This window comes from Platichthys flesus, chromosome 5 (genome assembly GCF_949316205.1).
Source record: "Platichthys flesus chromosome 5, fPlaFle2.1, whole genome shotgun sequence".
In the NCBI taxonomy this organism is placed as follows: Eukaryota; Metazoa; Chordata; class Actinopteri; order Pleuronectiformes; family Pleuronectidae; genus Platichthys; species Platichthys flesus.
This window is the reverse complement of record NC_084949.1, coordinates 21,583,597-21,610,674: the sequence shown is the minus strand read 5'-3', so window position 1 is coordinate 21,610,674 and position 27,078 is coordinate 21,583,597. Positions and strand designations below refer to the sequence as shown.

Here is a 27,078-nt window from a genome sequence, read left to right as displayed (position 1 = left end):
CAGAACACTGGCACAATGGAGACCATTTAGTTTTTTTTTTTTCTCTCGCTGCTCATAAGCAAATGCTTTGGTTGCAGCGCGGCCTGTAGCATGTTCCTCTGTTTTGGTCATGGGATAGACTGCACGATTCTGCTCCCCATAAGAGATCATCTGCTCTCCTCTCGCCTTTGATTGTTTAATAATTCAAGTTGTCAACATTGTTGTGTCCATGAAACTCCGATATGTCTGTTTGGTTTCTGCTGAGGGGAAACTGCACTGAGATTGCATGCTTGTACTGTATTCTGGCTTTCAGTAATAATTTTAATGCTTGTGTGCATGTAAGACCAGATAGCGTAAAGTTTCTGCTCACACTGGAAATTAAGAAGCATGCACTAGCTACTCCACAAACGAACAGCTGCACCTAAGCCTTGGCAAGAGCAATTAAAACAATAGTCAAACTCCTTCTAGCATTTATTTTATTACCAAATAAATAGAAGTAATATACAAAAAGATGAGCATGCATTACACAGAGGCTTGTGTCATTTTTAGTATTTGTGAATCTGTGCTGGGCCTCCAGTGAGCAGAGCTGGGAGAACTGGCCCTTGGCCGAACCTGGCTGCCGACCCCTAGATGCTTCCTCTCCCCTTGACCTGCTTTCTCCCAGTCTTCATCAGCCACTGATCTGTTGCCATGGTCTGGCGTTCAACCTCTGTGAAGCACAGGCTACACATGAGAGATGAGGCCTAAAAACAAAAGCTGCACAATCAATCGTAACAAAGTGTTTACGGCCGAAAGAAAATTCAGCTGTTGTCTGGACAGCTTGGAGAGCTTTTTTACCAGATGTCTTTTTGAAAAAGTTGACGCCTCGGTTTAGTCATTTTGAGTTGCTGCCCTTAGATAAAGGATGTCATGGTTTGATAGCTGTACTTCAGAAGGAGGAGGGTGCGTAGACTTGGTGATACGAAAATGAAAATGTGTGGCTATAAGGGCAAAAACTTAAGGCAATGCAATCCTCACCCAGATATCATCACTGCCAGAACTACAGATAAGAACTACAAGCAGATCACTCTCTCCCTCTTCAGCACTTTAAGAAAAAGATCACACAATTTCCCATATTCCAAAACATGTATTTAAATGTATCCTAATACTCAGGATGTGACTCTTTCTGCCCGGATGTCAAACGTGAAACCAGGAGGCCTTTTTTTTCGAGATGTCACAAGAATGATGCAGTAACCCATAAACCTGAATGACGAGACATGTACGGGCCGATCAGACCAGGCAGCATCTGGTCACAACCCAGCGAAGTAAATGTGAAAAGGTCGTGATGGTTGATCCTGTGTTTATTGGTTTGGCATCTTACATCAGAGACCGCTCATTGAATCACGCTCAAGTCATCAAGGTTCAACAGTTGGTTTTGGTTTCCCAGGGGCAACTGTTAAACCATTCAACATGATGGCTGTCACTTTGTGCCTTGCTTCTTTTTAAAAGAAGTTTTTGCATCTGGAGCCCAAACAAAGAACTTTATATAATACAGTTGTGCGCATTCAGTAAATACCAGATAACTCTTGTATGCTTAAACAGGTTCATTTGTATGATGTGGTACCGGTGTTTGCACTGTGTTGTGGTCATTGGCAGTTATATTTTTAGGAAAAAACAGGAAGTCCAAACTACAGGAAGCAGGCTGGAGTTGGAACAACCGTGTTGGGATAAAACTGCAGATTATTTCCTGATTCTACACTCAGGGTTTTCCCAAGGAGCTTGTTTGTCTGAGGCGTGAAGCCAAACTGATTCTGGAAAATGTTGTTTAATATTCAATTTGTTTAGTAGCTGATGGCGGACAGAAGTTATTATTAGTAAACAGATGGTAGTCACCTTTTCCCTAAAGCTTTACATTTTTGATGATGTTAGTGGAAGTGTTCAGGATGGGTTTCCCACTTCAGCTTTAAACATCATAAAGAAAAAGCCTGGTCTTTTTAAACCAGTTCAGATGGGGATTTACTCATGACAAGAAATTTAGATTTTTGTTTGTTTCAGTTAAATCTTGGATTGAAAACCAATTTAGCAAGGCAGTTTTCTATTGATGCAACTGTCTTGGCAAGAGGTTTATCAAAACTCATATGTGTATAGAACTGAATTCATGTTTATAAAAGTTTAATATCTTTCCATATGACTCTAATTATTTCTTTTACCTTGTTTTTAAAAAAAATATATATTTGTAAATATAAGGAAGGGATAGAAATAGTTTTTAACAATGTTCTTAGGATGCATGCCATCAGTTTTGTCCCAACTCTTTTTTTGTGAGTAAACTGTTTTACATTGAACACTTTGCTGGCTATGTTTTTAAGAGAAAGGACTAAACAAGGCTCTTTCGTGTTGAATTTCTCATTTCACTCCTCCGTGCTTCAGGCTGGATTTCCTCACTAATGTTTATCTCTTTCCTTCTTCACCTCCCTGCTCCGGCTGCTATTTTTGGCAAGTTGCACCCGAGCCAACCTTCCTATTTTCTGCCACTATGCAAACTAAAATCAGTGGCGTTGCGATATCAAACGACGTCATTCTTTGTTACCTCAGTCCTGATCACATCTTTTGTCTCAAACCCCTGTCTGCAGAGAGGAAACATATTCTGCAGCAGGAACTTCGTTAATACCGAATAACCTATTCCAGACAGACACCACATAAAGATTTTCTCAAGCAGAGAACCATGCTGTGAATATTTGAGTATTGTTGTAATTTTCAACATTTCATTCCAGAAGCAGTCAGAGTGTTTCTAGAAAAACCCAAAGATTGCCCTGAGGCCTGGACTCTGATGTCTAATGACGACTGTTTCCTGACAAGCCTTTTCCTTCTGTTGACAATAGCTTCCACCCTGCAGCTGAAGCTAGATGGCCAGATAGGCAGCGCCCGTGTTAAAGAATTCTCCTTCATATCTGTTGGGTCTGGCACGACTTAATGGCGTCATGTGAAAAAAGGTCAAGAGCTGCCTCTTGCATTGGTTCGTGCATTAACGCGTCCTTGTAAGTTCCCATTTCCCTGAGCGGTGAGGTTGTTGATCTGAATTTGAGTTGGAATATGGAGAAAACACAGATGTTATAATCAAAATGTGTCGCAATCATGTATTAAGAGTGTTTAAACAAGACTTTGACATATTTTATTCAATGTTCGCATAATAGCGAAGCACAAATGAAGAAGATTAGGTGTGACAGATGATTTAAAACATGTGCACATTAAACATTAAAAAAGTTTTGTTAATGTGGTTTATGTCAGCGACTCGTGTACCAACATTTTCAGTGACGATGAAAACATGTCAAACTGCTGCTAGGAAACTAATTCCTCTTCCTTCTCTTGGGTTAATTCCTGCTCCTGTTTAGGGGAGTGCATTTGAATTTAATGAGAAATTACAAAGCTGTGTTTTGAAGGATGGCAGCGTCATAAGTAGGGAGCTTAAACCGGCATTCTGACACATTTGGAATTTCACATCACCTTCCACTGTCAGCGAATGAAACCGAAGGACGGAACAGAACAGCATGGCTATAGAATGATGGATGGCGTCATAATCTATGCAATCTAAATCCCTTCTCTCCAGTTTGGATTGAAATATGTTGCATGGGCTAATTCTGTAGTGGCTTTTTCTTTTTCTGGTTCTGGTTCTGGCTTTCTCCCGTCACACAGTGCAGATGGTGTAATGCAGGATAAATTTATTTTGCGATTGCCTGAAAGAATTCTACTTAAAGTTATCAGCTGTAATCAGGCCGGTCTTCACTGCATGTAATTCCAAACCTGTGTTTTCTGGCCAATGACTGGAGCAACAAAGGAAGTTATGTGTTGATCAGACTGCTGCCTAAGCACTCTCATGATAGATGCAGAGTAAAAAACGACTGCAAGCCGAGATTGGCAGGTTTTCCCTCTGAAGATATTCTTAGAAATACAGCTATTTAAATATCTCCGTCCCCCCGCTGTACCTCTCTGTCAAGTCTTTGTCTGATACTTTAAGGGAGGCAGCACATTGGCACTGATCAGAGAAAACGTACAATAATGAGTTAGAACCAGTGATAATTTAGAAATCAGAGCTGAATAATAATCATCACATTCATCCCAATTTTACAGAACCCTCAAACGCAAAACAAAAATAAAATATTCATAAAGTGGATTTGGAATAAACACTTGTATATGAAGTGAGGGAGTCGGATACAAAGGCTCCAATGAGCTGCGTTCATTGGACCTATGTTTTCCACCACTGCATGAATAATTGTCACCACTTTACCTTCTACTCCCTCTTCGACAAATGTAGAGTGCCCGGCTCACGGAAGTGTGGGGGGCGGGGGGGCGGGGGGGATGTTTTCAGAATATTTTGAACATAAAACCACAATAACCACCCTGCAGTAAAACAGTAGTAATTCTTACTTATTTATTTCTGATGTTTATGTATCAGATGTATAGAATTTTAGGGACTGGGTGAGTTGTGAGAGCAGTAGAGAGCAGGACTGGGCAGTAGACGTTTAATACCTGTATGGAAATGGACGCAGCCCTCTGTTTGTACTCATTTGTTTCATCAGTTTCCTGTGTATCAGTTAGATTTCACATGAAGTGCACAAAGTACCTCCAGAATTAGGGCGCAGTTTTGCCAATATCTAAATTCGAGTCAACCATAGGACAGGGAAGACCTTTCGACAATGGCAGAAATATCTTTTAGAAGAGACTTTGCAGGTGGGTAAGAAGCCACAGGCTACCTCACTTTATAATGGACCATATAGTGATTACTGAGAGACTCTGGTTACAGCCATGGTGAAGACCAGAGGTTCGCCTCAGAGAGATCCACCTGTCGAATCCTTGGTTGTCGTTGATTGAAAGTTGGATTTTTTGGCTACGTTAGGAGGAGCTTTCAAAATGGAACAGCCCCTGAAGGATGTGGCCCCTGAATTGGGGCACTGCTAAAGAATAACACTGATTCTGTTCAATTTAAGTGTCCCAGTAAGACCTTTCCAGTGTGACAATGAGCCTATATGGACAATACCAGTGCACATTTTTACCTCAGCTCATCCTACTGTAAAATATCAAAATGGTAAGTGAGGGAATAGTAAAAGGAGATAATACAGGATTTGTTAATATACTCACCCTGAAGCAGACTTGAGCACATACAGCAGGGGCTCAGGGGATATCTCTAATGGTCACCCTCATATTTCCAGCATCGCATCTGGCATATTTCCAGTGTAATTGCTGGTGCCACTTGTTCTATGAAAGCACTGTAATCAGAGATGGATGCAATTTTTTTTATAGTGTTCAAATCGTTTTCTGAATGCAGTATAAGCCCCTTCAAGTAAAGTGCCTCATATTCCACTCTGTCCCTTCACCTTCTCAATCGGAGGCTCATTCCAGCGTATCACTGCCAGCCCCCCAGGGACTGACAGATTATTTGCTTGACCGACCTATCTGCTGGGGCCACTTCAACATCTCACTGGAAATGTGAGGGTTCATCAGCAGGGGAGAGTCACTGGATTATGAAATGTTGTCATATCGAGAGTCGTGTTTTGGTTTCGCTGCGATGGATGTTTCGTTCTGGGTGTTGCGGACCCTCGTGGATGAATAAGCTAAACTGCTTCGGTTTGATTTGATGGCTTGTTAAGAGCTGCAGTTAACGGAGCTGCTGAGGAACTAGGCCAGTGGTGTGTGCTCAACGCAGGGATACTCAGGCAGCCTATTGGTTGGACTGTTTTTTTCCGACTTGATTTATATTAAAGGGGATTTGAAACCACTGTCAAGCTGGATTGTAATTACAATCAAGAGGGTATTCAAATTCCTCTCAGGCCAATTGAACCAGGCCGTATTACAACACACCGTGTTTCAGAGAAGCTCCAGCTCTGCAGTGGAATCAATCAAACATTAGATATTTCAAATCCTCCCTTAGTCTTGTCCCACGGCTTAAACATCCAAACTGTCGCATGGTATCACATGATGTACGTCATGTATGTTGATTGTCCAGAGCAATTCAATCTGAGACGCAAGTCGTCCGACAAAACTGGAGACTTGCAAGACGTGAACACAAATTTGTCACGTCCATTTTTCCATTGTCTGTCTCTTCTGTCGTCTCATTCAGGCAAATGACTCCAGACTCAAATGATTTTACTCACAGAATTAATTGCAGGTTCATTAGAGGGAGAACCAAAAGATGAACGTCAACATGGATACACACACGCACACACACACATGCACAATGGATAGATGGGCTCAACACCCAGCAGCCATGGCTTGAAAGCATCAGTGTTCCTGCCTATTCATTTCAGCTGAGTAATTTACTCACCCTTTGGAACAAATTAGGCTCAGACCTTAAATTGCTCAGATGTTTAAGTAAATCACTTTTTCAGCTTCTTGCTCACCAGCTTAACATTTTGATCATGAGGAATATTTATCGTTCAGTTGTTTTGTCTTTTAGTGGGAGGGACTACGACTCAGTTGATCGGACACAGAGACCTTTAATCACCACTTGTGGCTGCAGAGGGCACTACAAGTTATATACTGATATATACTGTTGGGGGTAGCAAGAGATTAAATTATTTGTCCTCATTGAATTATAGCTGGAGCAGGGATAACTTCTCCACATTCCCTTTTTGCTTTAAATTTACTTTCTTTCCACTTTTTGCTTATTTTGTCATGCAAGACATTGTTGACATTGGATTTTAAGTCTGACCTTTCCCAAGAATCCTAATGTCATCCTTGCTCCAGCTATCAAGTAAGCTGAAATGCATGTTTAGCCCTGGTGTGCTATTTATCCCCATCGTTCTATGTTGTTCTCTGTGGGGACCATAGGGAGTGTTGGGGCTTTGTGTTACGGCCCAGTAGCTGCTTGGCTGCTCAGGCATGATTAATTCAGGCAGGCCTCAGGGGAGAGCAGCCAGGCTAGGTTACACAGCCAGGGATCTGGTGTCTAGCTGCCATAAAGACACTGGCTTTATGGCGGCTTTAGCGGCGGAGCTATCATTGGCTGTGGCCGAGGCCGGAGCTGGCAGCGTTCCACACCTGTTCCCAAAATAGAGCAAGGTAGATGATTAGCAAGAACAATTTAAGAAAATGACATATTGCAAACCGTGCCCAGCATCATCAGACACAATGAAAATTCAAACACAGCTATAGGAAATTGCGTTTTACTTTTAATCTACATCAAGGTTCAAGTATTACTGTTGATTAATGGCTGCATAATTCAATCTGTTTTAAGGCCACTGATCATGTATTACCACTTTGTACCCAGCACCACTATGTTAACAAGCCGCTGTGCAGTTTGAAAGCAGTAGAAGCTCCATACTTTACCTTTGGTGAAGGTGGTTTGCACTTTATTCTTAAGGCCATGAGACAGTCAAGAGCAAATTTGACTTTTGACTTTTACTTTGACATTGACTTTTGTCCGAAAGCTGACTTCTATTTTAAAATACACCACAGAACAAATTCCTGCTGATTCAACTTGTATTAATCATCCATTTCTTGGCTCTTCAGATTCTCCCCAAGACACTTGTCAGGTTAAACATTCACCTCAAAAAAACTAAATCAAAAACTCTTAGCGGAAAAAAAAAGGGTCTTTATTTCACCCTTCTTTAAAAAAAGGGTGAAATACAAACTATAGTTTTGTGAAACCGATTTTTACAATTCACAGCTTTATATTTGTCTTTTAAACAGTTTTCAGAAAACCCCAGAAGTTGCTAATTGATTTCTCTTGATCGATTTATCAGTTCGCCCAATTATAGCAGCTCTGTTCCACACAAGTCCCACATCAGGTCCAAACTGGATCTTGTTATCTTCACGTGTGTGCCAGCCTGCCAGGTGCGTGTGTCACTTCAGTGTGTGGCACTCTCTCTCCATCTCCTCCACATTTGTTCTCGGTCCCCTCGGTCAACTGTCTGATGGATTGATGTCTCATGTGCGCCGTCAGACTCATAAATCAACTGTTACTGTGGTAAAGTGGCACCCGACATCCATTACTCGCAGACCTTGCTGCAATCGAGGGGGCCTCCACTCAGAAGTCTGTGCACTTCACTTTGTAGACGGCCGTGTGATTTGTCAGCGACTTGCTGAGTGACAAACAGGAGAGGAGACAGGTTGCCAGTGGGGCATTAACAGCCTGCATGTGTTAGTACAACTGTTTTAATTTAACACCGGCTTGTTGACCTACAGGTGGCTATGGGACATTGTCACTGAAACTATTGTCTTCATTTGAATCCTTTCTGTTTAAGTATCTTTTTGATTGTATTGACTACTGCATTTGTATTTATAAATTGCCTACTATGGATTTATTTTTTGCTACATAACTCAAAAACCTTTTTACAACCTGTCCACTTCTACTAATGCGATTTTTTGTTTAGTTTTAATTCTGTATGGTTTCTCCCCCAAAACAAACCGATTAAGGTTAAGTCTTATTCGTTATACATAGCATAGAAATATTAAGAGCTGTCATGGCTACTTTCTGTATTATAAATCTGTTCTGTGAGTTATCCAGACGAGTTGGGACATTGTTTTTGGAAAAGCGCGGCTTGTTAAAATGACTGAACATCCACATTTCTGATGTTAAAACACAGGAAAGATGTGCATTTCTGTAAATATTTTATGAAAAATATGTGTTCACTTTCTGACTTTAAGTCATATTTTGTTGTGTTTGTCTCAAATTTGTCTAATTATAGTTATGCATTAAAGGGTTTATAGGTTAAACTTTACAATATAAACTTTTTCTTTGTCATGCAGGTTCTATGACATCTTGATTTAAAAAAACTTACATTTATAGAGTAGACAATTGATTAAATGACAGAAATACCAGACTAAGTGATAATACTGTTCTAAGATAGTAAACAGTGTTATTGTCACATGAATAATGACTAAATATGAGTGTTTAATACATTTTTGCCCTTGACTAAAACAATAGTAAGATACCCTTGGATTCATTTTTAAAAACAAGACTCTATAGAGGTGAATGAGAAAGGAAATGGGACGTGTGTATTCTGTGATGGATGGAAGATGATCACTTTAATGATCATTCTGGACATGATAGAATAAAAAGATATCTATGAGATGAGGTTAAAGGGACAATAGGTGAGCTGTGTGTGTCAGTGTTGTCGTCAGCTCATCCCTTTGTCTTTAAGGATGTTGCAGCAGCAGCGTCCCCCCCCCCATTTCATATCTTGTACTCAACACTCTCACCCACAGTGTTAATCCCACCTCAGTCATTTTAATGGGACAGATTTCATTCCCTGGACCAGATCATATTGTTTCCACACACAGCTCGTCTAATGGCCGAGTACGACTATCACGCTTTTATTTATTTTAGTCCTTGTTCCCATACAGGACGGCGTCACTCACATTATTAATATGACATCAGCATTGTTATTTTCCTTATCTTTTTCTATTAGGCAGGGTTCAATAGTAAAAATGTCATCACAACTATTAACAAGTGACAAATTATGACATTTATGGCTCACACAATTTATTTCCGCACACAAAGGACATTACTCCTTTGTAATATCCTTCTACCTCACTGCCCCCCCCCACCCCCGGAACAAGCTGGAGATCTGTGCTGAAACATTTTTAGTTCAAAATACATGCTGAATGAAAATATATAAATTTGTATTAGCCAATACATAAGTACAAGATGTGTTTTTTACTCTATTATTTGTTTCTCCATCGACCCTCCAAAAAATCCATATCAGTCTGGCGCCTGTAGCTATGACCGTTGGATATAAATAAATAAATATTATTATTTCTTATATCTAAACAAGGTTACCAAGTGCTCTCTGTTAAAAGCCTTTTTTTAAATCTGTCATTAAAAGGCTTTTCTATAGATCTTCTGTTGAGGTTTACATCACTCTGAATGTATCACTGTATATATTCTCTGTAAGTAAAAGTGAATTATAACTCAGGTCTGTGTCTGCCAGGCTGTGTCAGCTGCCATTAGTATTCCACATCCTCCTTCAGGAACAAAAGACCCTTAAATCCACTGTTTGAGTCGGTCAGACTGTCCGACTTCGTTTCCCTCACATGGCTCCTTGTTTGATGTGTTCTGCTCTGGGTGACTTCTCCCAGTGTCCGGAGGCTGGAGCTGTAAACAGCCCAGTGCACTGACAGACCAACAGACACACAGATAGACTGACAGGGACCCGTGTTTCTCACATGACCTTTAATCCAGTTGGCCAGCAGTGGATCCGATGCATGATTAATCATCTGTTTAGTGTGTGCAGTGTAGTGCAGTGGACACACAAGGTAATGTGATGCACATCAGGCCTGTTTTGAAGCTCTTGGTTTTGTGTTGCTGGGGATTTAAAGAGGAATTCATGGCACTTTTGAGTTTTTCCTAGTTGTCTTTTGCTCTGTTCTATTTTCCCAATGATTCACTGACTGACATGTACACCCTCTACCCCCTCCCTCCCTCCCTCCCTCCCACATTCCCTTACCACCCCTTTGTATCCGTCCTCCAGCTGGTCGGCGGCCAGTTTGACCTGGAGATGAACTTCATCATCCAGGAGCCGGACAGCATCCTGTGCATGGTGGAGCTGCTGGATAAGTGTGAGCCCACCTGTCAGGCCGAGGTCTGGAGCATCTTCACCGCCATCCTCAAGAAGAGCGTCCGCAACCTGCAGGCGTGCACCGATGTGGGGCTCATCCAGCAGGTGCTTGAGCGGATATCCACCACAGACAGCATGATCGCAGGTACTGACCGCTGTGACCCGTGGACAGAGTGTTGTCTATCTTCTCAAAACTGAAACAAGGCCTCGCCTCCAGGATCCCAGACCACCAGTTGTAGAGTTTTAGATCAGAGCTGCTGGGCATCGCTGCCAAAAATCCCGGGATTTGCAAACTCTTACATGTGTGATCTTTGAAAAGTCGGGGTTAACTCAACTCTGAAATAACAGACTGCAATAAGAGAGCATTAAATTTCAAGTTTCAACCTATCAAAAAGCCTCCCTTTTTTCAATTTTGAAATATGGCATGATAGTTATGTCATATTAACCAACTTGAACAAAAATGTCCGTCAAACTAAGCCTTCATTTTCATTCAGATTTTGCTGGTTTGCGTCGCAGTAGAAAAACAACACCCCCCCTCCGATCCCCTGTGACACCAATCACTGCTGAACTGGACTCGCTGAACTCCTTCCATCCTCTTCACCTCCAGAAGAGAAGTTTCTCTGGCCCTTAGCTTTGACCTCTGTGGAGGGGCAGCAAGCAAGAACATGAATTCCAACTTCATGAATCATTGAGTACCATAAAACAACTAACACAACAACTCCCCCACCCCCACTCTTGTTTTAAAACAGTGACCTCATGGTTTCGTCCTCCATTGTTGGAGACACTGTGCTGCGTTACACCGAGCTAGGGCACAATCATCCTGCACAGTCTCCCCCGAGTCTCGGTCTAGTCTGTCGGCCATCTGCAAATTAGTTCGAATTAATCCTACAGTGTTCGACTCACTGAACTTCAGCCAGTGAGAACAGCGCTGGCCTGGAGGGTTTGCGCAGTGGAGCAGGGATGATACAGCCCAGCAGTAACCAGGCAGCTGAAAGTAATGGTTGTAGTTGTATTCACCACACTCATAAGCATGTAGCACTTAGCATTGATTGACATTGAGAGGTTTTTAAAATGCTATATATATATATATATATATATATAATGCTCTTTTAATGTTGTCATCATAATAAATGTCCTTCCTGTTGTCTCTGCCTCTCTCCACTGTCTGGACAGTTGAATCAAGGGCACTGCATGCACTGGTCAAAGATCTGTCACAGTATGGCTCATCATTAGTCAGAAGTAACTGATAAGAGAAGCCGCCCTGTAGAGTGTCGTCTGGTTTACTGCACAAGCTGAACAAACACAATCATCCTGCATGATCACAAAATTAAGAAACACAATGTTAAACTGCAGAAAGAAACACCAAGTAGATACAACACTCTTAGGTATTGCAATATGTTGCAGTGTTAAACATTTTGCAGCTTTTCAAAGAGTAAGAATAAATGTAGTAAAGAATTAAAACTGCGGGTTGCTCTTTAATACTTTTAAAAACTGGATTTTCACTGGAGGGAGACTTTTAATACTTTCTGGTAGCAGTATTTCAGGTTATAAAATGCATCAAAAGACTTTATAATAATTATAAATTGTAGTGTTTTCCTTTTAGTAGCACATTAATGCTCAAATCAGGTACTGACATATGGACGATCTTATCTCTACAGGTTTTGCACAAACTGCACCTGCATTAGTATTCTCTCGATCTGTCTGTTAAACCCTGCATGTGTCTGTGTGTAACCCCCGCCCTCTGCTGTGTGTCCGTCTCGCAGACCTCCTCGTGGACATGCTGGGCGTCCTCGCCAGCTACAGCATCACGGTGAAGGAGCTGAAGCTGTTCTTCAGCAAGCTGCAGGGGCAGGAAGGCCAGTGGGTGAGTCGGAGTCGTGCCACGGCGATCTGTCTTGGTCGTCTGGGACTTGCATGAGGAATGTGCCAGAGACACCTCGACTGCCGCCATCCCACACGACAAGATTAATCACATGAAGCCAGACTTCTACTCTGAAGCAGCTCCACATTATTGACATCAGGTGGGATCGTGAGATTACACGTTATTCAGCGCGTATTTACTCCAACAGTCGCACAGCGTGAGCCAAAGTAAAGATAGTTGCACAATGTGGAACATGAGAATACGCCGAGTGCAGCTGGAACAGAATAACCTCACTGAACTCAGGGCGGATGATGCGTTTGCAGAGGCACAGGAGGGGGAGAGACAGATGAAGTGAGGATGAGAGGCAGAGTTGCCCATTGATCACTGACACTAATCAAGTTGTCAAGGAAATAGGGCAGTTTGATTTGATGCTTCTAAATTTCACCTCCCTCCCCCACTCTCTCTCTCTCTTTTTTTGTCTTTAGCAAGTCTTGCCACTGCTCTGCTTTTTCGTTTTATAGAAACAAATGTCGGGGTGGATGGGTTTAGAGCAATGGTGTTATAAACACTATTTTTACTATAGTAAATATTATGACCTTAGTAGGTTCGACTCAGATCGATTCAGCTCCAGTGATCAAATGTCTATGTGTGTTAGAGCAACATATTTTAAATGCAGGATACTATGCTTGTATAATGAGATCAATGAGACTATGAGTCAAATCTCCTGCTCCGTTTATCTCTTTGGATGTCGAAGTCTGAGTCTGAGAGATAAATTTAGAACGATCTGAAACGGAGCCTTTCTCGCTTCTGATCATTTGTGGCTTCAAGGGTGTAACTGAGTTTTAATGTGTTTGTGTGTGGCTGTTTTGACTTTAATATCACTTTATCAGTTGCCTATACTTTTTCTTTTTTTCCCTAAGCCTCGTCACGCAGTGAAGCTTCTGTCGGTGCTGAAGTACATGGCTCACAGAAACGGTCCCGACTCCTTCTTCAGCTTCCCAGGAAAGAATGCAGCTGTGAGTACAAAAACCACAATGTGCAACCTCCATAGGGTTTCAAATGTTCCATAAATCTCCTTAATTTATTTTATAATACATGGTTTCCTCCATTGAGACAGAAACTCACTGACATACACAAGCTTTGTATCGTACTTTCACTAGTGTGTAGAAATGGAGATGTGTCTAATACTCTTTATATACAGTCTATGGTCTCATACCGTGCTCTTCCTGGTGAAACTCCATGCGCTATTTAAGCATAGTTATCGTGTGTCTGACTCTAATACTCATGTTGAGGAAGCTTTGGAGTTTTCAAATCGTGCTGTGGAGGTTTTGCCTTCACCCTTTATTTCATTCAAAACCCTCCTGTTCCTTGTCATCAGTATCATGGGAACTGGCTCTCATGGTTCTTCTCCACATGCTGTATTGCAGATGCAAAATGTGCAAATTCAAATAACACACAACCTTATGTAAGGTCTGTTTAGGAGGATGACACATCACACATGCTATTGGATGAAAGAGTCAAATACATATTTCAGGATCACAGATTATCGTTGCAGTTTTCTTACTTTTGTTTGTCTAAACTATTTGTGTAACACTGACACGACTGATACTGTACCAGTCAACAAGTTTTTCATTTTAATTGGCTCATTACATCACTTTTACATCTGTATCTCATGTTGTTTTTCTTCTGTCACACAGGCCATAGCTCTGCCTCCCATCGCAAAATGGCCGTACCAGAATGGGTTCACATTCCACACGTGGCTCCGCATGGATCCTCTCAACAACATCAACGTAGACAAAGACAAGCCTTACCTCTACTGGTGGGTAACGCAGGAGCAGGGTCATTTACCAGTGAACCTCAACGTATATTTTAACATGTAACTCGTAAAGTTCCAGTTTAATCATTGCAAAGGGGAGGGGAGGGGGTGTTCAACATTAAGTGTTAACATCCCCATCACAATGTATCTGAAATGCATCTGAAGCCCAAAGACGTGCAGCATTAATCCTCACAGATGATAAATGGTTGTGCTTTGCCCTCCATCTTTCACGTCTCCTCCATCCTTTGCCTTCCTCTCTGGAGGAGCTAGTAAATCAAGCCTTCTGATCAACTTATCTTCAACCAAAAATTAATTTCTGTCAAAAATCTAATTTGCACAACGGGGATCTGTTTGGGCATCTGTGGAAGTGATAGCCGAGCCGGGGCCGCCAACGAGGTGCTTGAGAGGATCCGTAATAAAAGCTCGTCTTCAGCCCGGTGCCCTTTTTAAAAAGAGATTAATTCACTAAATCACTTTAGGGGGGGCTGTCTCACCGTGACACAGAGAACGAGGGGAAGAGTCTGTGAAGTTGAGAAATTATTGTTTGCCATGTTTATCCTTTTGAGATGCTTTTTAAAATGTTTTTATGATATACTGGGACACCATATAATCAATCCACGCTGGCCTTGAATGCTAAAGCCGTGTGTTTGTACCTTTCCCTTCATTTCTTTTCAGTTTTCGCACCAGTAAAGGCCTCGGTTACTCTGCGCACTTTGTGGGCGGCTGTTTGATAGTGACCTCATTAAAAACCAAGGGGAAAGGATTCCAGCACTGTGTCAAATACGACTTCAAACCACAGAAGGTAGGAAAAGGAACAGAAACCAGGCAGACTGCAAGCATGTAGTCATTGTCACCAGAAGACAAAGCCTGGAAGTGTCTCTGTAAATATACCACTGAAATCCATATGTAAGCACACACATAATCAGTCATATACACACACACATACGGAGACACAGACACCCACGTGCGCCACACAATAAATCCAGACCTTGCTCTAAGAAAGAACTGTAACATCTCACCTGACTCTGGGGAAAAGTAAAAGTAGACTAAGGAGGAATGAGGGCGATGGGAGATACTACTAATACTTTTAGTCTCTTCCAGGCACACACACACACACTCGCACCACAGACACACACACACTCACACACACACTCGCACAGACACACACACTGAAGATCATTACAGGCAGAGAGAGCCTTTGCCTGTGGAAAATTAGGAAACTTGCTCCTGCCTCCCCTGGGCATGAAGGCTCCAACTTACCTCGACAAACCTCACGAGGACACTGAGCTCGTTTTAGTAGATTTTTTCTTTTAATTCATTCTCTTCCATGTCCACGGGTTACCACAGTAACCAATTTCATGGCGGTAACGGTAGTCACCTATTTCACTGTTGAGGAGAAAGCTAGAATCCAGTACAGGCAGGACTGCAACGGATTTGTGAAACGTGAAGCTTGATTCAGGCTAATTGAGTAGCTTGTAATGAAATCCTGAATTGTGTGTGTGGTTGCAGCAGTTTCCTGTGTGTGAGAAGATGCTTCTTGTTGTTTGCAGTGGTACATGGTGACTCTTGTTTACATCTACAACCGCTGGAAAAACAGTGAGCTCAGCTGCTACGTGAACGGAGAACTGGCTTCCTTTGGAGACATCGCCTGGTTCGTCAACACCAGTGACGTGAGTATCACCACAGGTTTCTCTATGTGCTCAGGTGCAGTGTTTCATCTGCTGGCTTTTTATTACCAGATGTATTATTTTATATAATCAGATGTATTATATCTTTTCATAGTGTGTTAATCCAGGGTTTGTTTTACAGTTAGTTTTGAAGTTATGCACAGTGCAAGTGAATTATCCATAGATAAGTGTAATTATATGAGAGGTCATTTTATTTCGGGCTGCCTTTTAAAATCTGAGTAGGGACAACAGCTGGAAATTAGCCGATACAGCTAACTCTCATTTACAGTATTATTTACAGTCTGTTAATTAGCACTGTTCCTATCCAACAAATATATAGAAGTACCTATAAGTTGACTTCTCACTCAGAGACATGTATGTTTTGGGGCTTTTCGGTCCCACGACTCCGTATACAGCCGGCACTCCTCCCACATCACCGTTTGAGCCCACTCACAGTCCCCAGGATTGCTTTCTGTCATGCTGAGATATGAGGGCCTTAAATCAAATTTAGCTCTGGACTGAAAATGCCTCCACAGTGGAAGCGTTATCCTCTAGATGTGTCAGTATGTCAGAAATCTAATTAGCTCCTTGATTGAGACGTGGCCTCATCGCTCTCAACACTTCTGCTTATGCCCCCCCCCCCCCCCCCCCCCCCCCCCCCCCCCCGTAATGCGGAGACGATGGGCCGTTACCACGTTAGCTACACTGCGCTCGTAGTTTGAGGCTGTGTTGCCATTTATAGCTGGTGTTATCGTGAACGTGCCTTTTCCCTCTGTTCTTTCCTGCTATTTTTGGGCTTTGTTTGTCCTTATTTTCTGTCTTTCTTCTGTCCCCTCCCTCCCTCCTTCGCCATCTCCCCCGCTGCAGACGTTTGACAAGTGTTTCCTGGGATCGTCGGAGACGGCGGATGCCAACCGCGTGTTCTGTGGACAGATGGGGGCAGTTTACCTGTTTGGAGAGGCTCTCAGCGCTGCTCAGATCCTGGCCATTTATCAGCTGGGGCCCGGCTACCAGGTTGGAAAGCACAACACCTGATATGAATCATTTAACAAAAAATGCACACAATTGCATGAAGTATGAATTCTAATTTTAGTTATTTGAAGTTGAAATCTGGAATGGCTTTGATATTCTTTCCTGTATCTTTTTTAATATGATGTTATGTTGTAAAAGACATTAACTGACACATTTTCTATTGTGGCAAAGAAACAATTTCCTCTAAATCGTCCTTTCTCCCCTTTCATATCCTCCTGCCCAGGGCACATTCAAGTACAAGGCCGAGAGCGACCTGCTGTTTGCGGAGCATCATAAGACCTTACTGTACGACGGCAAGCTGTCCTCCAGTATCGCCTTCACGTACAACCCTCGGGCCACAGATGCTCAGCTCTGCCTCGAGTCCTCCCCCAAGGACAACGCCTCCATTTTCGTCCACTCACCCCATGCACTCATGCTGCAGGTGAGACGCCTTCATCTGTTGTCGTTGATTTCAAATAATGTTGTATTATTTAATTGGTTGTCTTTGAATTAAGAGGTTGTATAAATAGAGTTACTATTGAATACAACACTTTGCTAATATAGCTCGTAGCCACCCCCCTTGGATTACTGTTGATACTGCTAAGCCACACTGCTGCACCGACATTAAAGCAATCGATGCAGATTCATTCAGCACCTGGATGCCCGCTCCTGCCCCCCCGCTGGGCCATATGCGCCACTCTTTACTCTTTCCTTCTCCCTCTATGATAATGAAAGTGGCCCAGTTGGCATCTTTTCATTTTAATAGCCTAACGAGGGCAGAGGTGCAAATGTGTCGAGGCTGCCAGACTCCTGCAGCTGTTGAGAAACGCCGTCCCCGGTGCCCTTACTGTGGAATTAGCTTCCTCTCATATCAGGATTTATTTACATGCATGTGGAGAGGTGAAGCTCCCGCTGCGCTGCTGAGACAAACATGAACTCACACCACACCGACACACAACATTGTTTCTTCACCCACTCCCGAGTTTTCTTTTCTCAAGCTTTAATTGAGTTTTCTCCCATGCCCTCCCATCAAAGAGAATGCTTTGTTTCCTTTGTGATGGAGGCTCTTGCTGCCGCACACGCACACATATACAAACAAACACACACACGCACACACACACACACACACATACATACACAGACACACACATCGGCATACACACAGTGTGAAATATGAACAACTGTGACCTATATTTTCAACTTTGCTTTACATGCTTCAAAAATTCCAATCCTATAGAACTGGAGAACTTTGGACAGGCCACCGTGTCTGTCACAACACAAAACCACTGACACAAGTAAATGCACCAGACACAGAATAACTAAGGTCGTTTATTCCTCATCTTCAGTATTATATATACTGACGGTCAGTGGCGGGAGGCTTAATGTTATTGGGTTGTGCATTCGTCCCATTCTTGGAATTGAATAGTTTTCACCCCCTCAAATATGTGCATTTCAAAACTGAATCCATTATGGAAGCAATGTTGCCAATGGAAAAAACATGGTTATAGTTTTGACTACATTATATTGGTCATATGTTCAAAGGGTAATTAGTGTGTATTGTAAGTCCTTCACATTTTCTCACCTCTGACTATGTGACTACTTTTAAATGATGATCAGTGCATAGTGTTGATTAAATGCACATCACTCAGTGACTCATGTACAGATGCAGGTCATGTACATGTTAAATGTGACTGACTGTGTGTGTTTGGGTTTTGCAGGACGTGAAGGCTGTGGTGACTCACTCAGTCCAGAGCGGCATCCACTCTATCGGAGGCGTGCAGGTCCTCTTCCCTCTGTTTGCACAGCTGGATTATCGCCAGCCGTCCAGCCATGAGCTGGACACCTCTGTTGGGTAAAGACACACACACATACTCGAACACACACTCTCACAAATACACACGCACATTTACTTGCAAACATATGTTAACAAATGTTTAGTTCTGCATTTTGTTTTCTGAATTTCTATATTTTTGGTTAGAGATAACTCATTTAAATTATTGGGATATTATTTATCTTGCAAGAAATTGTGAAAAAGTGTTGATTTACACTATACTATACAATACTATACTATATATACTAAATTACTGAAAATTAAAGCATTTACAGGGGCTGGAGACACTATTTACTTTATTTTGAGATGATAACACACAGATCATTAAAGCTAATCAGGCAAATCATTTGATATTTTACTGATCTAAAGTATTCAGAGTTAAGCTAAAACTAAGGGTCACAATATCGCTACACTGTGATTCTCAAACAATCCACAAAATTTACCATTTAAAACAGTTTCTGTGTCTCGACCTTCGGGCCCATCACCGCAGGGTCCACAGACTGTGTCACAGCAATTTGTTTTTGCCACATTTAAAAGCTCCACTGTTACAACAGATGCCTGCAGTTACACAGTGGTTGGAAAACTACGTTTTACATTTTTAACTTTTGACTTAACGCAGAGCGTGAAAGCTGCGAGGCCCCCCGTTCTTCCAAAGTGCTGTGTTGTTGTTTCTGCCGCCCTCAAGGTGATGCTAACTAGAATCTGTTCTCCCAGCACAATGAGGACACGACACCCTCATTCAGTCACATTTCATGTAGGATATGCCCTTCACAGTCAGGGCATTGTCAGCAGCATTCATAGATTATTGTCACTGTCTAACTCACAGTCTCCCCCTCTCTTTGTCTGTGTGTCTGTCTCTCTGTCTGTCTGTGTCACAGCTGCACGTTGCTGTCCTTTGTGATGGAGCTCTTGAAGAACTCGGTGGCTATGCAAGAGCAGGTCCTGGCCTGCAAAGGCTTCCTCGTGATTGGCTACACTTTGGAGAAGGTGAGACAAACACCATTTGGCTCAGCTGATGAAGAAATACACAGGAGAGCCATCACTCTGGAGCAGTAGCTGCACACATAATGAACCCAGCAGCAGTAATAAGGCTGATCCTGTGTCTCAAAGCGCGACAAGCACGCACAGACAGACACACACATACACACACACACACACACACACACACACACACACACACACACACCAACACTTAATATGACACAGACTTTGTTTTTCCCTCAGCTGTATTCAGAGGTCACAGCTGGATTTTGTGCTTGTTAGGCAGAAGAGCTCCTCCTCATCTTTCTCTGCATGTGTCCTTTCCCTCCCCTCTCTGTGTTGAACCTAGTTCCCTAGTTGGTCTTGACTCCTTTCACTGTCACATCAATGTTTTTTTTTCCACCACATATATTGTGACAATTTGTGCCTCACCGACTCTCTGTCTCTGTCTCTGTGCTCCAGTCGTCCAAGGTGCATGTGACGCGGCCCGTCCTGGACATCGTGCTGGCCTTTTCCAGATACCTTAGCAACTTGCAGAACGGCATCTTGCTGCTGAAGCAGCTGTGTGACCACATCCTGTTCAACCCTGTCATCTGGATCCATGCCCCTGCCAAGGTAACGGGAAGAAACACAGAGTGGAGCAGGATATCAATCTACTCTTGATTACATTTTTCAACTAGAAGGGAGCTTGGAATGTGCATCTCTCCACTTTCTCACCATATTGCATATACAAACCTGATTCTATCTTTAATACCTCTAAATTATTCCTTCAGAAATTCTAAGAAATGTCAAGAATTGGCTCAACTCTCAACTCATAATGTTAAAGAAACAGAACTGCTCCAATAGTTAATGGGCTCCTTCTTGGCCCACAGCCCACACTTCCATCAAGTTTCAAGTTGGCTCAGTGGTTTTTGCATTAGCCTGCAAACAGCCAGACACACTTCAGGATCATTTAGTGAATTGAAATATGAGGACATAGACCTGCACAGTCCTAATCACCTTCCCCTGAATGTTCCTGTCCTTCTTTTTATTCACAATATGTCCCAGTTCAGTTCAGAGCTCAAGGTTTTCCCTTCATCTGTGACTCAGCCACTATTAAAATGAGAATGACTCGTCTCCGAACCTCACGGGCAAAGAAGACTCCAATTTCCTGGATGCACTAAAACTGGATTATTCCCCTTAGACGATGTAGTGTGTGTGTGTCACTGTGTGTGTTTTCACATGCGCTGCTTCTCTTCCAGGTGCAACTGACCCACTACACTTACCTGGCGACGGAGTTCATCAGCACAGTGACCATCTACAACGCCATTCGCAGGGTGGGCACGGTGCTGCAGGTCATGCATACACTGAAATACTACTACTGGGTCGTCAACCCACAGGACCGCAGCGGGGTCATCCCCAAAGGCCTCGGTGAGACGCACACACACACACGCACACACACACACACACACACATAAGCACACATACACACATATACACACACACAAGCACACACAAGCACAATCAAAATTATGATAATGAAATTGATTTTAATACTATTAATTACCTGAGCATTGCCAGAAGAGAGCCTGAGACTGAGACATTTCACTTCCAGCGACTGCTTAATGTTATTTTTGTGCATTTGACAATAAAAAATCTTGAATCTTGAATCATTAAGATTTTAAAACTATAATAACAATAAAAAATGATTCAAAAAAGTTCAATAAGGTTGCCAGCGTATCATCGGGCTGTCGTATAGAGTTACCATAAATTACCATTCACATATATTCACCATATATGAGCATGTACACGGAAATATGGATTCAACACATAAGGCATACTACGCTAATGCTAACTTTTAAACATAACATGTTTTATACCCTCTCAGTCACTAGCCTCTAACATCAGCCCTTGTGTTTGCTGTGTGGTTTTTCAGACGGTCCGAGGCCAAACCACAAGGAGATCCTGTCTCTGCGAGCTTTCTTGTTGTTGTTTGTCAAACAGCTCATAATGAAGGTAGGTCCCACAGTGACAAACACAAAGAGCTGCAAGGATTCTCTGTAGAAAGCAGCACATTTGGATATTAGAATAACATTTAACTGCAGTCTGATTGTTGATGGCACAATCATAATGTCGAAGGGAAAAGCAATAATTTTTTCCAAATGAGATTCTATTATCTATCCGACAATTTCTACTTGTTTAAGCATAGTTTACCTCTCATAAAAACTGGATATATGATTAAGATTTTTATTTTTGGATGTGAGAATATAGGTTCTGTTTCGTAAAACTACTTGTCTTGATTTACGTTTGTAAAAAGGGGAAAAAACTTTCTTACATCTAGAAGCGCTTGTTTCAGTACTATTTGCCCAAGTGAGGTTTTGAGCACCAGGTTTTTCTTTCAGACATTTGCTTTATGTTGTTTTGCCTCATCAGTGAAATGACCTGTTCAATAATCCAGCTCAGATTACTCTTTGCAGAGCAGTGGGTTCACCTCAAGATATTTTAAATGTTGTTAGATTAATTTACTGTTTCTCCTAAGTGTCACAGCCAGTTTTTCCCAATGTGTTAATCCTAGAGTTCAGATACTGTAGTGATCACAGTGGAGCAATCATGATCAAATCTGTGTGATTATATTTCAGGACCATGGAGTCAAAGACGACGAGCTGCAGAGTATCCTCAACTACCTCCTAACCATGCATGAGGTAGGCTGCTACTCTGTTACTCATGCAGCTGGTACCTCACCACCAGGTGGCGTCATAGCACTGCTGTTCTACTCTGTGTCCTTCCTCCATCTGATGTGCTGGGAGAGAGCAAACTATTCCTGCTGCTAAAGGCAGAACTACTGTTGCTTGTTACTGTTCTCCACGTGTGCCAGTTCAGTGTCCTGGTTGAAGTGGTTTTGTTTACAGTGGAGTGATGCATGACAAATGAATCCCTCGGATCAGTCACTAACTCAGTGGGGTGATTACAACACGGGCTGAAAAACCTGTAGCAGCCTTTCTTTATAAAGAGCCCACACTGTGATTCACGTGCTCATTACTGCTGCTGCTACCAGCCGTATAGAAAGCGGGAGAATAAATGTCAATAATAAGAAACTGCACATATATTTCTTTCTATCTTTTACTGACATGTTCAGTTGACTCTGAATTCCTCATCACACAAGTTATCCTCTTGAAAGCGGACTCACTTCTTCAGCTTCAGTAGAGACGATAATTGTCCCACTGGTCTCCATGAATACCACAGTCTCCTCAACTCGTCTTCCTCTCGCTCCCACAGGATGATAATATCATGGATGTGCTGCAGTTGTTGGTGGCTCTGATGTCTGAACAGCCAGGGTCCATGGTCCAGGCCTTCGACCAGCGCAATGGGATTCGGTAATGATCACTGATTGGGTTACTTGCTAACGTACCTGTTTATCAGTCAGTATATAGAATATAATGGTCACAGTTGGAGCTCAATGTTTTGAAACCCATAGTTTTAGTCTTAGTGATTTAAAAATGCCTAAAATTCCAATTTAAACAATAAATATGTTTATGAAATGAAAATTGTTCCCTCAAAACTACTGCCTAATCGCTAATCTGATGCTACGAGTGTGGTAAATGTTAATGTTAATGTCACATTTTTAAGTTTCAAAAAGTTGATATATTTAAATTAAAATGTGCTTTTTCCTCACAGTGTGGTTTACAAGCTTGTGGCCTCAAAAAGTGAAGGAATCCGGGTGCAGGCACTCAAAGTGATGGGCTACTTTCTAAAGCACTTGCCACCAAAGTAAGTACATTGTCCAAGTTTAAATCCTACTTAATCACTGTTGTTCCAGATTATACATTATGTTATAGTTATAATTTCTCTTTAGTTGAGTGTGTGTCAGAAATGTATATTAAATTAGGGTATATATTTTAGTTGGAGGAAAATGTATTGATAAGTTACAAGCAAGAAAACTGTGATTCCATAACTTTCATTGTTTCAACTCACTTCCTCAATTTCATATAATATTTAAAAGAAAGCCAGTGTGCTATTGATCTTGTTGAAATTAGTTAAAATACTACTATACTAAAATATTGTAGTTACCAGAGGAATCAGGCATCTAACTTCCAACTGTTCCTGGTTCATGTTAATGCTCATTATCTTCTAACTGGAGGACTAAATAAAAAATACTTTATTATTTTGATGCACTGAACCAAACCTCTATTTATGTTTATTTATTTGGTATTTTTGAGGTTTCCATCAAATTGTTTTCGGATTATCACCACCAATTAAAGTGTGTGTGCTCCCTGTGAGTGTTTCAGTCGTTTTTAAGCCTCTTCAGTCCACTGCTTTATTTATTTGTTTATGTCACATTTGAAGTGATCCATGATGAGAGATGAAGGTGACAAAGAAACTCCTCTTACTCAGTCAGCAGGGATCCTCTTCTTTCATTTCCTCCACGTCACATGACAGCTGGAGCGCGTCTGATTTATACACCTACAGATTTCAACTGCTGCAGATATTTCACTCATTGGAAAAAAACAGACTTTTTGCACTGTCTTTGAAAATGTGTAATTTTAAATCGGCATTTTACGAATTTAAATAAAATACTTCTCTGTTTACTGACTGACACTTGACCCCCTTAATGTCCCGATCAGGAGGAAATCTGAGGTCATGCTGAGTCACGGCCTCTTCTCCCTGCTCACTGAACGGCTGATGCTGCACTGCAGCCAGTTCAGCATGACGACCTACAACGTTCTCTTTGAGGTCAGTGCTCTGCCTACGCTCCCTCCCTCGAACCTGAACTGACCACAACAAACAAACACACGTTCTAATTGGCGTTCAGCTACATTATATAATTTTTTCGTGTGCATCTGATTCACAAAACTACTGTATTTGTACTTAGCTTGCTAATCTCTGTCAAATCTTTCTACTTGTATGAAAATTTAATGAAAAGCCTAAAACACATAAATTGTATGGTTGATCACCTGCAGCAACTTGATTTGACAATTATTCAGAAACATAGCACACAACGGTGAAGCGTATCCACAGCCGTGTGTACACGTACTGTGGTTTGTGTCTCTGTTATTGCAAAGCCCCGTGCAGATATTTACGACCCGAGTCCCCCCTCTCTGTCCCGTGGTAGATCCTCACCGAGCAGATCTGCACTCAAGTGATCCATAAACAGCATCCGGACCCCGACTCCACTGTGAAGATCCTCAACCCACGTAAGTGCCTCCTCTGCGCCACACTACTGCCCTAAATCATCCCCCTGTAGCGTACCCTCTGCATACCTACTGCTCCACACCGCCCCGGAGCAGAGTCCCCACGGAAGAGTGCGATCTCTATATACAGGCAAACAAATGAAAGACATAAATCCTGCAGCCAGAGGGTATTTTCATACAAGGGGAACTTAAGCATGGGGACGGTGCAATAGATTTGTGTGATAAATATATACACACAGCGGCTGGTTTTTATTGGAGGCCCCTATCTGTCAGGAATAATTTACATATAAAGGGAATTATAAATAAAGAAAAATCATAAAAAAGGATGAAATTTAATGTATGAGCTATTCTGTGTTGGTGTATGCATTTTCTTATTTAATCAAACAACTGAAATGTACTCAAGTTTAGAGTATATATTATGTATACACAGTTTGTGTATGTACCTTGTGGGGCAAATATTTATTACTTCGAAACAAAAGTAACATGAAACTTGTGTAACATGTTTTATATTTTGTATTTTATGATTCGAACCGGTAATTATAAGTTTAAATAACATTGTTTTAATGTAAAATACTTTGCATATGGATGTATTCAAATGTAGGATTAGGGTTAATTACAATATACTCACACACAAAGAGTATATATTAGTATTTATCCTTTCTACCGCTGCATTACTAGTTGAGACTGAAGTCCTGGCTCAGATCAATGCTCCCATCAGATATTTTCACTCACCTGCAATTTCACATCAGCTCCCAAAATGTTTTTATACGGAGAAATCTCAAGTATCCATTTCAGCCGAGAGAAAGAAAACATCCCTCTCTCTTTCTCTCCCTCCCTCCCTCTCTCTCTCTCCCTCTCTTTTAAACGGCTGCCTCCACACGTAGCAATGTGCACAGCTTTATTCAGTTAGAAATCCAAGCACTTGGTATAATCACAACCAAGGTTTACTTCCAACCAGCCTTAATCTGACAAGGTCCTGCTGCAGTCACACATTGATTATCCTAAGCCTTTATTGTGTTAAAAACTCTGCTGCCCAACCATCCTCGACAGGCGGTATATATCACCCAGACCTTGTGGAGGTTTGTGCATGTGAGCGCAGCCTGTGGAGCACAGAGCGGTGGTCTGTTTCTCCTTTGCCGTGCATTCTCTTGATTTAATCTGCGACAAACTCCCAAAATGGGCCCCTGATTGCAGTCTTTAGTAACGTCAGAGCCAATCAAACAAACCGAGGAAGTACAGTTTCCCTCAAATTAACTCGAGGGAAAGGGGAACCGAGAGCAAATGGGAAAAAAAGAAAGAAGGGGAATACGCCTCCATCCCTCCATCCTCATTCCCGGTACATGCGGGGGTAATTTTCTGGCGGTAAAGGTTCAGCGACTCATAATCTGAGTGACTAAGGCGTAGAAACAACACGACCGTCTGCGGGGGCAAGGGGGGGGGGGGGGGGGGGGCAGAGGTGAGCACCGAGGTTCTGAAGAGACAAGTGAAATCCAAGCCCCCGCCGTCGGCCTGCCCAACGCAAATGGACACTGACACTGTCGAGATAATTCATCTAAACAGTCAGTCTCTTACGGTTTAAACCGAAGCCAAGCCCCTGCAGAAGAGGGCCTGCGACTCTGGCTCGGCCGTCTGAAACAATACCAGAACCATTACAGCATAATAAAGATCAATGGGCCAGACTTTCTCTCTTCTCCTCCGCTCTGTTTTTCTTAGCAGACTTTCAGGTGTGCACAGCTGGGAGTTCAGATGGATGGTGACACAATTATTTGCACATGTTGAGACCGATGTTTGATTTGAGCTGTTGATCGGCGCAGGTTTTAGTCTCCGAGCAAGTTCTGTTTCCAAACTTTTTCTTTTGTTATAAAGTACAACTTCCTGTGATTTATCATATTAGCAAATGGACGACGAGTACGCACATCCGAAACACATGAAGAGGTTTCTTGATATTTATGTTTGTTCTGCACCTCCCTGAACATTTAGTTTTATCTCTCCTCTTGTCGATATTTCTAGAGATTCTCAAGGTAATCGCTGCTCTACTGAAGAACTGTCCTCTGTCTCCTGAGAGCATGGAGGTGCGCCGGCTCTTCCTGTCAGACATGATCAAACTGTTCAATAACAGCCGAGAGAACCGCAGGTAGGAATTCAGAAGAGGCTACATCTCGCACACTCTCTACTCCGCATAATGTTTAAATGCTGTAGGGATTCACACACACACCCTTCTCAGAGCCGTGC

General features: G+C 42.1%; 1 protein-coding gene across 5 annotated transcripts in view; it reads left to right on the top strand.

Annotated features, from left to right (window-relative positions):
• The window catches only part of lrba (LPS-responsive vesicle trafficking, beach and anchor containing), a 173,383-nt gene that overhangs the window by 8,851 nt on the left and 137,454 nt on the right, over positions 1-27,078 (top strand). For all 5 annotated transcript variants that reach the window (XM_062387882.1, XM_062387884.1, XM_062387883.1 and 2 more), the window contains exons 2-20: positions 10,425-10,656; positions 12,275-12,375; positions 13,293-13,388; positions 14,070-14,191; positions 14,864-14,990; positions 15,739-15,858; positions 16,723-16,869; positions 17,111-17,308; positions 18,585-18,718; positions 19,576-19,684; positions 20,141-20,293; positions 20,920-21,088; positions 21,594-21,673; positions 22,297-22,359; positions 22,934-23,031; positions 23,333-23,425; positions 24,280-24,388; positions 24,768-24,849; positions 26,857-26,980. In XM_062387882.1, the coding sequence (XP_062243866.1) occupies positions 10,425-10,656; positions 12,275-12,375; positions 13,293-13,388; positions 14,070-14,191; positions 14,864-14,990; positions 15,739-15,858; positions 16,723-16,869; positions 17,111-17,308; positions 18,585-18,718; positions 19,576-19,684; positions 20,141-20,293; positions 20,920-21,088; positions 21,594-21,673; positions 22,297-22,359; positions 22,934-23,031; positions 23,333-23,425; positions 24,280-24,388; positions 24,768-24,849; positions 26,857-26,980 (2,357 nt within the window). The remainder of the gene's footprint in view (positions 1-10,424; positions 10,657-12,274; positions 12,376-13,292; positions 13,389-14,069; positions 14,192-14,863; positions 14,991-15,738; positions 15,859-16,722; positions 16,870-17,110; positions 17,309-18,584; positions 18,719-19,575; positions 19,685-20,140; positions 20,294-20,919; positions 21,089-21,593; positions 21,674-22,296; positions 22,360-22,933; positions 23,032-23,332; positions 23,426-24,279; positions 24,389-24,767; positions 24,850-26,856; positions 26,981-27,078) is intronic.